The following is a 14,839-nucleotide window of genomic DNA, read 5'->3' on the forward strand; positions in this document are numbered from 1 at the left end:
TAGTGGCTCCTATAATTTAATGAGTATTTCAAACATTTAATTAATGTTTATTATTTTTTATATTTATTTTTTAATAGAAATGGACCAATTAAAAAAGAGTTGTAACATTATGACTCTCCAAACTAGAGAGCATGATTGAAGTTTAAATTTTATAGAGAGCTCCTAAAATAACTTTTATATGTTTTTAGCTAAAATTTAACTAAAAAATAGAGAGTATGATTGTGGATGCTCTTATATTTTACAAGAAATACAAGTTATTAAACCCTGTTTCGAATTTATGTTTTAATACTTAAAATAGTAAATTGAGCCTAATTCCTTCAAATCATTTTTCCTCAACTACAACCCATTTCTTTATTTTTGTTTGAATAAAATTCTGTTTTTTCTAAATAAAATTCAATGACTAGGATCCAATTCGGTAAGTTACATAATTAAGTGCAAAATCGAATTTATTGTACTTTTTCGATTCCTAAAATACCCCAAACTAAGCCATTATTGTATATTGTATATTAATGTAGGAACCAATGTAGAAACAAATTTTAATTGGATTGTAACTAATGACACGTTGAATTTGGAAAGATTTCCAAATGGATGTAGGAATTAATTTGAAATTTTTTAAAAAAAATTTAACAATAAATTTCCTCCCTTCTCTTCTTGACATGTGTAACTTTTTTTACACTTCAAACAATGTCATTAATGCATCACACAAACTAAGTTTTGCCTTTCAAATTTAACCTTATTAAATATATTGACTTTTTTACAAGGGTAGTTTTTTAAAACTTTTTTACCACCTTGTTAAAAAATCAAATTAAAAAAAACGTTAGTTTAGAGAAGAAAAAAAAGTCACCTTTTCTTACCACCTTTTAACTCTAAAGGATAGTTTTTTTTATTTATATATATTTAATTTATTTAAATTTAAATGTTTAGTTTTTTTTTTTCTAGAGAAAACAGATTTTTTTAATTAACTATTTTATTAATAAACTTGTTTGATTTTTTATTTTTATGACAACTAGTTTTGTAAAAAAATCTTTTTTTATTAACTATTGTGAAAATTACTATGAATCTGTTGTTGCTAATAAAATATTCTATCACTTTCTTTTTTAAAATTTTTATTTTTATTTTCAATGGATATTGGTATTATTGATATTTATCTTTTACTGTTATGTTTTTTTTTTTGGGGGTGTGATTATCTTAACATTTAAATACATGAAAAATAATAACTACAACATATCTTTTCCTCAAATGACTATAAATTTGTTATCATGGAAGTGACATCGTTTTTGTTGTGGAAAAAAAAAATTCTCTTCGGAAATTTTTTTTTAATAAAAAACAGTAGTTTTTCTTATTTAATTTTTTTAAATAAGGTGGTAAGAAAGTTGTTAAAAAAAAAAATCAATACATTTAATAAGGATAAGACTTGGAAAACAAAAATTAGCTTGTGGGATGCATTAATGACCTTTATTTTAGTGTAAGAAAATGGAGAATGTTCAAATGAGAAGGTTAGAGAGAAAGTTGATAGCATTCCTCTTTATATATTTTAGTTTGAATTTAAATTTTATACATAGATTTCAAAATTAATAGATTGATATCTAAGAAATAGAAATTATAAGAGCCTATATTAGACCAGCCCGAGAGCAGAGAAGTAAAAAGAGGCTTGAGTCAGTGACAGAATGAAAGGGGGGCATCCTAAAAATGATAGACAAAACGGAGAGAGAGAGCATTGAATTGTTTTGAAAGAGTGGTTGAATAACCAAAGTGGAAGGAAACTGACTATATATGAACACACTTCTGCAAATCACGAGGTCATGCTCTGCCCCCATGAACAGAAATCTTGTATCTAAGTATATATGACATGCATTCACACTGAGACAGGCACACAGCTGTGAACTGCCCAATAAAGCTATCAGATTACATCAGGTTGCACCAAACACAACACTAGGAGGAGGAGCATGGCAATTATAGCCCACATCCTCCCTATATAACCTTACAGGTTTCTAGTGTGAAGAGAGAGAGAGAGAGAGAGAAACATAGTTAAGTTCTTTTTAAAAAAAAATTATATAACTTTGGGTTTTACATATTGTTTTTCTCATCATTCTTATTGGTGGTGAGCATTAACACCAAGTCAATTGTGGTTTGATGAGTTTAATTTTTTAGATACGTGTAACATGTAGGTTAAATAACATTATAAATATACGTTAGGTCGGTTAGTCAGAACAATGAGTTAATCTCCTTGCACCTAATTTTGAATTTCCCTCTAATCATATTTGGTCAAATCACATTTGTGTACAAATTCACTTGGGTAACTGTGGGAGCAAAATACTCGAGAACATAAAGGAACAAGTTTTTATAGAATCTTATGTACAATTTGTATGTGAAAATGATTAAAAAAAGAAGTGAAAAAGGTAAGTATGAAAGGGTAAGGTACGCTGAAAAGGCTGGAGGTACCTGGCCTGAATTTTTTTACTTTGGAGACGTATGAAAGTACAAACGGGCTTTTCACGCTGCTCATAAATCACAATGCAGATACACAAAATTACAAATATTATTACTTTATCATTTACAGACAGGTCGACGACCCTCTTTCTCCATCTTTGATCCTTTTCAAATTTGCAGTGCATGCAGTGCAGTGCAGTGTGTAACAAGTACCTGCTTCAGCCTAAAAGCCGAGGATTGCGGATCCTTACATTGCTACTTTTCCTTTACAGTCTGCACAGATATACACGTAGCTAGCTAGCTCCAACCCCAACTTGTCCACGTCTCCTCCATTTGGCAACCAAAGAACAACCCACAATTCCTAAAACTAACACATCATGGGGAAAGTTTTTTTTTTTTTTTTTTTTTTTCTCAAATATAAATTTCCTTTTCTTTGTTCTTTACAAATCTGAAAATTTGCATTGCTGGAAGCTGTGGTTATGTAGCTGCCTGTTAATGTGTTTGAATTTTAAGTTTGTTTTGTTTTGTTCTAGCTTTGTGCTTGGTAGCAGAGCATGTCAAGCTTTATGAGCAACTACCAATCTGGGAATCAGAAATAAGATACCATTCATTTCACGCTAAAGTACAAACTATTCAGCAGTAAAAAGAAAAGGCATTTGAAATTTAACTGTTTTAAGCTTCCAAATCAGATTTTGCTCCACCTGCTTTTCAGCACCCCTCAAAGGAAGGAGGCATGCAAAAGAATGTGACCACAAGTTAGAAGAAGGCAAAACTACCTCAATTTTACCATGCCTCTAGACCAAGATCCTCAAGTTTCATAAGCTTTACATGATCATAGCAAAACAAATTTCATTACCAATCTTTTTCTACTCCTCCCGTGACTACATTCTACACTAAAATACTAATGTGTCGTGGTTTATATCCTATCTGGTTCTGGTTTTCAGCTCCTGCAATAGAAACCGGGTATGTTGTTGGTGACTGTCGATGGTGAAAAATGGTGGTGGAGAATAGTTGTGTTAGGAAAATGAAGTTGAGTGACAGCAGCTGGTGGTGAAGTGGCTGTTGAAGAAGGGAATCCTGATGATGCTGCAGCAGAGAAGAGTGGCATTGGAGTTGCTCCACCATTAAGGCCTTGGAGTTGCCATGCCCAATTTGGGAAGGAGTTGACATCCATTCTCTTTTCCGTTGCTCTTTCCTGAAAATACAAAAGAAGTCGAATTGTTAACAAACGCAGCAAAACTAGAATTGTCAGTGATTGGTGATAAACAGGAAATAAACCCTCTTTGCAATCAAAGAATTTGTTCATATTAGGGAAGCCTGCAATGCTTCTTCCAAGGGTTAAGAAAACAAGGACCAATAAGGGAATATCGAATGTAAAAAAACAAGGAGATTCTTTGTAAATTGGATAGAAGATTTAACATAAAAAATTGAAGTGTACACCAATAACACAATCAAAATGAAAACATTGCAAAGGTCAACAAGAAAATACTTCAGGCAGAAAAATTAAGGTTTGATAACTTCTTATAATAAATTATGATTGTGACTAGAAGTGAATGTAAATTACCACTTGGATGGGAAAGAAACTGGAATTTATGTTGCTCATTATAGGAGGCTCCTCAGACGCCACCATTGAGCCATGAGACAGTTGAGCCCTCATAGGTGCCGGAGCAGAGTTCTCATTCTGTAAACAGAACAATAAAATGCTTTAAAGGGAGTAGCTTAAGTTGCAAAGGACTTCTGTACAATAGCAAAGGTGAATTCAGCTGAGTGGGGCTTTCAAAAGTTGATCTCAACATTACCCTTGTTCTCATGTGAATAGGAATATCATCGCAGCCTAGCTGAACAGGGAAGCTGCTCAAATTGCTGTTGTTCTTTTGGAGCTCAGAAACCGAAGGGGGAGCAATTCCCAAGTTCAGATCAAGACTTTTGTCACTGCCTGTACCAAGAGGGTTGTAGATAGATGATGTATTGGTAGAAATAAAAGAATAGTTCGATTATTTTTTTATTTTTTTTTTTTTTGCTCAACTAAATTGACAAAGGATTACACACAAAGATCTTACAAAAATGGATTCTCTATCAACAATATACCTCCATTGTGGGCCTCAGACATTATCTGACCATCATATGAGTTTGGCTCAAAGTTGGTGACTGCTTCTCTTCCATTGCATTTGATGGCAGCCTTGTCATATGCCCTGATTTCAAAGAACAAATACTGACTTAAATGAATCCCATGGTCAGTAAGATCTCAAAGCTTAGATATCGAGTAAAACAGTGCCTATATAATATCGTAAAGACCTTGCAGCTTCAATCTCGCTATCAAATAGGCCCAGGTATACATACCTGCAGGCAAGCAATGAAATACCATAGCCAATGAAAACCAATTTCTCAATTCATCCGAACAATTTACTTTACAAAAACGAAGTCCCAACTATTTATTTGGTCCTTGCTGAACACAATTCTTTGTATTGTTCCCTTGTTCACTTATCATAATCACTTAGACCACATACATAGATGAATACTCAAAATCCATATTCAAACACACTAACACATAAAATAATGACAGTAAAAACAGAAAGGGGTTCTTACTTCTTGCCCAGAAACTGGCCCATACGAGCTTCCCAGCGGCCACATTTGTGCAACGTGACTCCCCTGTATTTTGAGCTTCCTCTAGAGAATCCGGTGCTCTGGCGACGCAGGATATGCACAAACTCTTCCTTTGTAAAATTGCTCATCTGCGTCAGTCAAATTCAACCCCAGAACGAAATAAGACAATGCCAGGAAAAATCTTCACCATATTGTACACATAACACTCCAAAACCGACCTGCTTAATATCGTCTTCATAATCACTAACATTGAAATTAATATCAGCTTCAGTTCCACGGAACTTGATCGCAGCTCGATCATATGCCCTAAGTTCATGTTTACCAAAACACCCACAAATACCCGAAACGTTAAAAGAAAAAAAAGAAAAGAAAAAAAACATGCACTAAATTTTTTATTTAAAAAAACATTTATATGAAACAATAGGATTCTTATTTCTTACCTAGCTGCAGCATGAGCAGTGTCAAATCCTCCTAAAATTTCAGAACAATAAACAAAAGACAAAAAGAAAAATATAATCAGCCAGAAAAAGAAAAAAGGAAAAAAAGAAAAAAAGAAAAAAAAAGGACTAAGCGGTGGGTTTTGATTTTTCTTACCCAAGTACACCTGTTTCCCGCAATCCCTACACAAAAAAGAAATGACAGAGCTCAAATTCATGCCACAATCAAAGTATCCAAACAGTGTGTTAATGGTGTTATCACCGTAGCCAAACACTAACCAAATATGAGATTCCCATCTCCCAGTTCTCCGATAGAACGTAACGCCCCGATACTGAGAGCTCCGAGACCTGGGTCCTCTCCGGCTCTTCTTCACTTTCTGCTGCAGGGGCACGATCTGCTCCGCAGGAGCATAGTAGCTCGGCTCCACCTCCAATCCGGAATTGGACGATAGTCCCAGCCACTGCTTTCTCGAAGACGATGACGACGAAGAAGAAGAGAGTACGGATTGCGCGAGCGGGAAGAGCTGGATGGTCCGAGCATCACAGTGAGCGTTGTCGTCTGCAGCGACGTCGTTTGGGGAGAGGAAGTTGAGGGTGGACGAGTCTTCGTCGTCGCCGGCGGCAGTGAGGTTGGAGGAGGAGTTGAAGCTGGCTGAGCTCTGGATTGGGGAGGTGGTAGCGGGAAGGTGAAGAAGGTTGTTGTCGGAGCTGGAGACGACGTCGTTGCAGACGAAGCTGAGGTTGAGATCTAGCATTGCTTTTGTGTAAAGATTTGGGCTTTGTTTGGGTGGCGTGGTGGGTTCGGTGTTTGGGACGTGAATTCACAGAGAGAGCAATGGCAGTGGGAAAATGGTGAGAGAAAATGATGAGAGTGGAAAAAGCATTTTCATTTCGAGAGCTTTGCTTTGTTTTGTACGTGTTTGTTAAAAGGATTGAGAGAGACGAGAGAGGAGGAGATGTGGTTGAAATTGAAGTTGGTTCTGGAAGCGCCGGCGTGAGAGAATCATAGTGAGGCCGACTTTGTGAGTCTCTTCATTCATGCAAACCCATCGAAATTAAGAAGTTAATAAAGTTGTTAGAGAGAGAGAGAGAGAGAGAGAGTTGTTTGTTATGGAGCAAAAGAAAAAGGGATTAAATTGGAAGGTAAATTCACTACACACATTTGGCCCACTATTCATTAATTTCAATCTTGTTAGAAAACTTTACACAATTTATCACAAAACTCTTAATTTGGATAATTAACAAAAATGTATTTAATTATTAACTGTAAATGCACGTGAATCTCACAGTGGAATTCATATATGTCGGTCTAAATCTGAAATGCATATACTTCTACGATCCACAATCAATCGCACACACAAATTTCTAATTGATTAAGTGAATTCATATTTTGGTACCTATTAGTTTAATTTAACAACATATAAGATACTCGATAACAGAACATTCATTCATGAACTTAGTAATATTTGGCACCTACTTCTTTAGAGTGAATGAATGAAGAAGTTGTAGGGTTTGATGGCGGGCTGAGAGAGAGGAGGATGAGATAGAGTGGGGGGTTCAATCAGTCAGAGAGCGGTGGGAATATGGGGGTGTGTGAATGTGTCACATCTCATATGTGGGTGACTAGACCATTCCCTGGTTCATATTGCCCCCTACCCCCCCAACGCTCTCATCTGGCTGACACATAGCCACTTAGCCATAGCCATCAACATTTATCAATAAAGATAATCAGTTTTTATGATTTGTTTGTTGGGACTAATTGGCACACACTTGCCTTTGAAACTCTCAGTTAGACAAACTTGTCAATTTCTGTTCTTTTGCCTTTTGCTTTTCCTTTTGATGTTGCTTAGGATATGACAGCATATATTATAAGAGTTAATCAATCATTAAGTTGTTACTTGGGTTTAATCACACCAAGCATTTGAGACAATGTGATAATGTTGTGAATATTATTTTCAATAAATTTTGAAAAGTTGTTTGATTCATCTTTATCAACCAAGAAAACGACACGAACATCATATTTCAATAGGAGTGAGATTATTTGTATGAGTAAACTCCACTTCTGTATGAGAAGCGATTACTCTCACACTCAGTACGAACATCATATTTTAATAAGAGTGAGATTATTTGTATTAGTAGACTCCAATTTTGTATGAGAAGCGGTTACTTCTCACACTCAATATAAATGTATCACAACTTTATTAAATTATTAATGATATCAACAATGTGATACATAAATTGGTCATGTAGAATGTTACTCAATATATTACTAAAACAATTACTATATGTATATATTACTAAAACAATCTGCAATTCCAAGTTGGTGTGTGGCAGTATCCGTACACGTCTTCCTTAAGTACCCAAAAACGACAGAAGCCGAAATTAGGTAGACCCAACCCAACTGGGCCCATTGCCTGCCCAAAATGACAATTCTTCTTCTTCTATTTTTTTTTTTTTTGTCTCAATGACAATTCTTCTTTTATAAAATACAAGAATATATATTTAAAATATTATTTGTTTCTGCCCTCATATGATTCGGTGTCGGTACCATAAAACACAGCTATCTCTCATTCCTCGTCGTTTAACTCGTTATATACAAAAAGCGCAAAACACCCGACGTGTCCTAAACCGTCGGAGAAACGCACAAAAGAAAAAACGAATGGCACAATCCGTTAGTTTTAAGCCTCATCGTCGTTAACCACTCAACATGTGTTTTGATGATAACCGCGTTTTCTCGATACGTTTTTAATTTCATACTGTGCATTGCTTGCGCTTAACTTGAACAAAAAGAGTGTCCAAAAATTCATAGTCGGAAGATATGTATGTGTGTCTTTGTATTTTGTTTTTTCTTCTAATCTTAGCTGGCAGCCATACATGTTTATTGAGGTGGGTTGGGGGTTGACTGGGCTGGCAAGCTGAGTTGGTTCATTTTCATGGGATATATAGCCCATGCAAATTTTGTTTACAACATAAAATTATGTTATTAGAAATCAAAGTTACTTGTAATAAGTTTATGTTAATTGGTTACATTAGACTTCGTCTGCCGTTGTACCCCCGTCTGCCGTTGTACCCCCCTCCTTCACTGATGGTAATCGGAATGGTGTCCGACTTCTCAATATGAAAATCAAATTACTTGTTGGAGGACCCGAAATTTTATGCTCCAATAATTGACGCCGTCTGTGAAAAACGTACAAAAAGTTACCTTGAGAAGCAATTGACACTGTGTGATTGAAAGCTCACTTGTGCTACAATGGGGGCACGAGTCTAATCCCCTGAACAAGGAAGAATTTCTAAACTCTCTTTTTAGGATTTCACGAATTGGCTTTCGCTACTATTGTTTTCCTTTGCGTTTGTGGCTTTAATGGGATTTCTCAAGTCTCTGATAAAGAATGAAAGGAAAAAGTAACAAAGGGAATGTATAATCCCTCGCGGCTCTAGAATTTAACAAGACAATTTCTTCTAAAACTTCTTCACTATTTTCAAGTTTTCCAAATATTTGTATCAATTTTTATTTATTTATTTTATTGATTTATTGGTAGACATGCAATCGTTTGGTGCTAGGGGAACTCAACCAGAGCCGGTCCATTGATTTTGGAGGCCTGTGCAAATATGGATGTCAAGGCCCTATATAAGTAGGAAAAAAAATCCATATAGAAACAAAAATTTCTGATTCGGAAAGAGCTTCCCAAAAAAATTTATTTAGTCACCCTTCAAAATCACAGAGCTGATAAATTGATTTTCCAATTTCAATGCATGGTGAATTCTCATGTGAATAAGAGAGGGAGAAAAGAACTGTGATTTTGGGAAAAGGGCTAAAGTTTGGGTTTTTACAATCCAAAATTTGATGGAAAAAGGTGGTACACTGGTACTGAAGAAAAATGGCTTTATTTTGATGGAGGAGAGTGAGAAAGACTTACTGAAAGAGAAAAGAATATTAGAATGGTTTTGCAGCTTGAGAGTTGGGAAGATGAAAACACAGGTTTCAAACCATAATAAATAAATAAAAAGAAGAGTTGCAGCATGAGAGTTGGGAAGAGGAAAATGAATTAAATTAGGGCCTCTATTCTCTAAGTCGTAGAATTTGTTGATAATTAATATTCAATTCAATTTTGGTTTTGGTGCCTTGCATGTGGTGTTGTGGGGTGATATTTAATATTTCATTTTTATTTTCGTGTTTTAGTTAATTTAATGGGTTGACATGGAAAAATTTGAAGGCCCCTCAATTTTAGGAGCCCTGTGCGGTCGCACACCTTACACACCCCATAAGCCGCCAACGTTGAGTAATCTTTGAATTGGCTAACAACCAATGGAATGGGGCCACCAGCTAAGTCCCGCATAAAAAGGATTTGGAACATTTACATTCATCGAAAGATGCTCATAGAGTATGCTTATTGTCAATTAACTTTGCCTAGAGGCATGTTTGCCTCAGTAAAATTATAGTTTTGAATGGAATGCTACTAATTGCTACAGTGAGTAATAAAACAATTTTGACATGATGCCTGGTGCATGTATAACTTGGCTGGTCTCCAAGTCGAGATATGCTTTATTTTGATTACCTTTCTTTTAAAATGATTTCTATATGATTTTATCTATGTGAACAACAACTCTGTCAACTATTTGCCAATGCAATGGGTTATTCTCTCCGCTGCATATGTTATTGCCCAAGTCTATCATGGAAGTTATATCCTAATAATTTTTGGTTATCTTTTCAATATAGTTAGCTTCTACTGTCTACACGTATAGACTAGCTCAACTATTATATTTCTTGAAATTCTTATTGTAATGCATTAATAATCGTATATTCATCAAGTGCTTACGCACCCAATTTGAGTCCTGCAAGAATTAATTGTTCATCTCGTGGAAGACCTTTTAAATGTCTCATTTTTATATTCATTTGGTTAATCCCAAGTTCATTTTTCAATTTGCATGAAAATTGATTATAAATCTAAGAAAATTATATTCTATGCCTCTTTAGTCACCACAATTTATGATTTTGATAATTGACAAAAATATGTTTATATGATTTGAAACTCAACGTGACATAGGCAGGTGTAATGGGAACGTCACGCAAAGTTTGCAAACTGGAAGAAAATCCAAATTTTATTTCAAAGACCAACAAAACTCAACTAACGAAGTTGATGATAAATTAAAGAAAGGAAAGGTGTGTACCAAAGCCAACACGCTCCATGAAGTGGTGCTTGAGCGACAATTTAGTCATTATCAAAGCACAACAAATATGGTATGCTTCAAAATTCCACAAACTATCTTCGTTCATATCAATTGTTTAACAATATTATTGGATCCTTTGTCGATCTCCAACAAAATTTCACCTAAGGCCTACAATACCTTGAGGCAAAATTAGATTCATGCCGATCCCTACATCAGCCTGGGGGCAATCAATTGGATCCATGTCGATCCTTACATCACCCCCGAGGATTACCAATCCCTTGAGGGCAATCAATTGGATCTATGCCGATCTCAATATCACCCCGAGGTTACCAACCCTCTGGGGGCTATCAATTGGGTCACTGTCGATCCCTACATCACCTTGAGGGTTATCAATCTCATTGGGGCAATCAATTGGATCCATGATGATCCCAACATCACCATGAGGTTACCAATCGTCTTGGGGCAATCAATTGGGTCTGTCGATCTCTACATCACCCTAAGGATTACCAATCCCTAGGGGCAATCAATTGGATCCATGCCGATCTCAACATCACCATGAGGTTACCAATTCTCTTGGGCGATCAATTGGGTCCATGTTGATCCCTACATCACTCTAAGGTTACCAATCCTCTGAGGGCAATCAATTGGGTCCATGTTGATCCCTACATCACCCTGTGGTTATCAATCCACTAGGGGCCATCAATCAGATCCTTAATCGATCCTAATCAATTGGATTCTCTGTTGATCCCAATTAAAGTTCATCAAATTTGACAATACATTATCACAACTCAAGGACTTGGATTTCTCAAGTTTTGGATTTCTCAAGGTAATGTTTTACTCATGAATCTTTGCATAGTCGTGGTGAAAAGGTAACAAACTTGGTTTGCTTATAAATTCCAAAACTTATATTTCCTCATGTTCGTTAGTTAATAAATGTATTTATTATATTACTTGACACTTCTCGAAATCTCACATGGAACAAATTCCTACAATGAATATTTTCTTTCTCCACACCCGAGAACGAAACGTATATGGAGAGAGAAAAGGGGGCATGTGGAGGAGCAAAATTTACTCCATAAACAATAACCCACTACCCATACATCCTAAACTTGAGGGAGTGGAGAAAATCAAGTAACATGACATTCATTATCTTGAGTCATGGAGAAAAATGAGGAATGTGAGAGTTGGAGCCCAAGACTCCATGCCTATAAAAGACCAATTAACACAACATCCCAAAAAAAAGGAGAAAATCAGGTTCAATACTATTCTAAACTCTCCTGCGATTATACTCTTATTGACTTGAGCGTCGGAGTGTTTTTCTTGTAGGTACCCCCCTCCTTCACTGATGGTAATCGAAATGGTGTCCGACTTCTCAACATGGAAATCAAATTACTTGTTGGAGGACTCGAAATTTTATGCTCCAATAGTTTATATTTTACTTTTCAGTGAATCATTGCATTATGATAGTGGTATTTTTCTTCTAATTTGGATGAATACAATATAAGAATTGCGAAACGATATGAAGAAACTCGGTGTATTGAAAAAATGTTAACTCATACTAAAGAATTGAATGTGCGCCCATGTTTACAAATTACAAGGATTTCTTGATGTCTACAAGGTCAGCGGTGACATTTCCAACCTTTCAATAGACAATTTAACAACATAACATAAGTATGCTACCAAACTGTGCTAGATTCCCTTTTAAATATAAGGTGTTCAAATTTACAGTTTGACAAAACACGAATTGTTGCATTGCTAGCCTGTCCAACAAGAGAGAACATTACCCATAGAATCGTCCTTATCCAAGTGATCATTTAAATCCATTAGAAAATGACGGTGAAGCCATTTCTTCTACCTCTTCAGCCTTGACTTGCTCAGCATTCTCTCTTAACTTTTTGTATATGTTACCTTTGTAGAATGGCTTGGTTCTCTCGACCAAAATAAATGAAACGAGAGCCGAAAAGAATGTGACTGCAGCCAAAATGATGAAAGCCATCTTAAAACAATGAGTTCCAATGCAGGTGAGGTCCTTCACTTGAGTCCTAGTCTGGCCCAACTTTGCAAAGTCCTTCCTTGCCTCTTTGTCATAGATCATTCCAGTGACCTTCACAGTGAGCAGATAAGAGCCAAGAGGACCTGCCAATTGGCCAAAGTTGAAAAGGGTAGAATAGTATTTCAAGCCAAAGATTTCAGAAATGATAGAGTAAACCAATGGCAACTGAGCCTCTAATGTGAACCCAATGACCAGTGAAGCAATGTACAAAGCACCGGGGAATGGGAAAGCAATGAGAAGGTAGCCTGTGGTTGCTATGACAAGGACAATTGTGACCATAAGGGGTCTGGGAATTTGGTCTCTCATGAGTAGGATTTCTGAGACAAACCCAGAAAAGACTCTACCAAAAAAGTTCCATATGCTGATGAGTGACATGAAAGTATGAATGGTTTCAGGTTTGTAATCCAATGACTCACCAATTTGGCCAAAATTGGCCACAGCAGTCAAGCTTGAGCCAAGTCCAAAGAGTGTTGCAATTAAAAAGATCAGCGTATCAATGCTGAAGAGGGTTTGTAAGATTGTGTAGTCATCTCCTCTTGGCGGCTTGTTGAAAATGTTGGAGAAGAAAGGTGTGCATCTGGGATGGGAAGAGGAAGAAATTGACAATGTTTTTGGTGCTGAAATGGCTTGGTTTGGTGGGTTTGTTTCTAAATGGACAATGGATATCTGAGTAGGAGGTTTCGGGTGTTCCTTGAGCTTAAAGTTATCCAACTCTTCACTTATGGAAATAGACAAAGGAAACCGAAGCAGAAAACAGACAGCAGTGGCTGTGAGTGCTTGGGTTCCTTTGGAGAATGTAATGCTTTTCTGAATGAGAATTATTGCCATGAGAAAAAGGTCAAAAGCAATTGACACAAAAAGAAAGTAGAAAAGCACTTTGAGATCACTGGGTTTGCTTTCAACCTCCATGGGTCTAATTGTGTACACAAAAATCACTCCAATCAGAGCAGGCAGCCACGCAACAAGAAGAATCAGAACCTTCCTGTCATTGCCATAGAAAGCGAGATAGAGTTGGGTTATAATTGCACCACTGAGCCCAACATACCCTTTTAAGAGGCCAAGCATAATGGCTCTGCTTTCTGGGAAGTTTTTGACACAAGTCACAAGGGCTCCTGTGTTCACAAAGCTTTGAGAATTGGCTCCAATGGCAATGTGGGTGCGCATTTTCAGACTGCTGGCTTGGCAATCTTGCCTGTGACACCTAACCACATAATCAAGTAGCCAAACAAGTTCATGGCTGCACCAATCAGGAGCACAAACCATGTTGGGTTGACCTCAGCAATTAAGCCAGAAAAAATTAATGCCAATATTTGCTCCAATATCATTGAAAAAACCCAACAAATTTAGGGTTGATTGGTCATAACCCAAAGTTTGCTTCAGCTCTTTGGAATAGGTCCCAAACAGATAGGTTCCACCAGAACAAGCCATCATCATGAATGAGGCAAAAACTGTGACCTATCTGCTTTTGATCATGAACACTATGAAGCGCAGTGCCTCACACATTTGGCCTGTTTGGTATGAAAGAAAAGAAAAGAAAATAAAAAAGTGAAATTAGCTGTGAGTTATGGGAAATGGGATTGGATTGTTGATGCTGGATGCAAAGCCTCCTTGAGATTGTGATGGTTTGGCTGCAGGGATTAGCGTTGAATGATTCCCCAAATGAGAGCATGGGTAGCTTGTGAGTTTTGCTGGTCTCAATTGGTTTAAAACTGATTTTCTTAGGCGAAGTCTAAAACTAACATTAGTTCTCGATACTTTAATCAATGCTTAGAAACTGATTCTAGTTGAAACCCTTCCAAGCGGAATTTCCCTATCAATGAGGCTTTTGGCACTGACACCTTAGAGTCTAGGCACTTCAAGCATATCACAGCTTCATCAGCTAAAACAAAACATTGACTATGCTGCCTCAACATGTTGACCATGATGTTAAAGCCCTTTTCTTCAAGCCAGAGCCCACAAGGCCATGACTGGTAGGAGCGACAATTTCCCCACGGGTTAGAGTCTTTGCAGGACTAGACCCTAATAGATAGGATATGTACCATGAAAGATAGAAATTGCATATGACGGGTTTGGGAAAATTTTCGGATATAGTATTCGGAGTGGGGCGGGGACGGTATTCTGATCATTCCTCTACACAAAACACTAC

The 14,839-nt window shown here is 36.7% G+C and overlaps 2 protein-coding genes across 3 annotated transcripts; both read right to left on the reverse strand.

Moving 5' to 3' along the window:
• Positions 1–3,013: 3,013 nt before the first annotated feature.
• On the reverse strand, positions 3,014–6,560 carry LOC103337713 (APETALA2-like protein 3). Of its 2 annotated transcripts, XM_008240886.2 has the most exons (10): positions 5,751–6,560; positions 5,629–5,654; positions 5,475–5,505; positions 5,253–5,340; positions 5,017–5,162; positions 4,726–4,770; positions 4,519–4,622; positions 4,230–4,366; positions 3,995–4,111; positions 3,014–3,625 (listed from the first exon to the last, which is right to left on the reverse strand). In XM_008240886.2, the coding sequence occupies exons 1-10, from the start codon at positions 6,224–6,226 to the stop codon at positions 3,371–3,373; spliced, it is 1,425 nt and encodes a 474-aa protein (XP_008239108.1). In that variant the 5' UTR covers positions 6,227–6,560; the 3' UTR covers positions 3,014–3,370. The 2 variants fall into 2 exon arrangements, with proteins under 2 accessions (XP_008239108.1, XP_008239114.1); XM_008240892.2 differs by lacking the exon at positions 4,726–4,770.
• Positions 6,561–12,315: 5,755 nt separating this feature from the next.
• Positions 12,316–14,041, reverse strand: LOC103338002 (protein NUCLEAR FUSION DEFECTIVE 4-like). The gene has a single exon (XM_089054657.1). It carries the CDS (start codon positions 13,954–13,956, stop codon positions 12,451–12,453), a length of 1,506 nt encoding a protein of 501 aa, XP_088910783.1. The 5' UTR covers positions 13,957–14,041; the 3' UTR covers positions 12,316–12,450.
• Between the last annotated feature and the right edge of the window lie 798 nt (positions 14,042–14,839).

This window comes from Prunus mume, linkage group LG1 (genome assembly GCF_029339155.1).
Source record: "Prunus mume cultivar Tortuosa linkage group LG1, ASM2933915v1, whole genome shotgun sequence".
NCBI classification, from domain to species: domain Eukaryota; kingdom Viridiplantae; phylum Streptophyta; class Magnoliopsida; order Rosales; family Rosaceae; genus Prunus; species Prunus mume.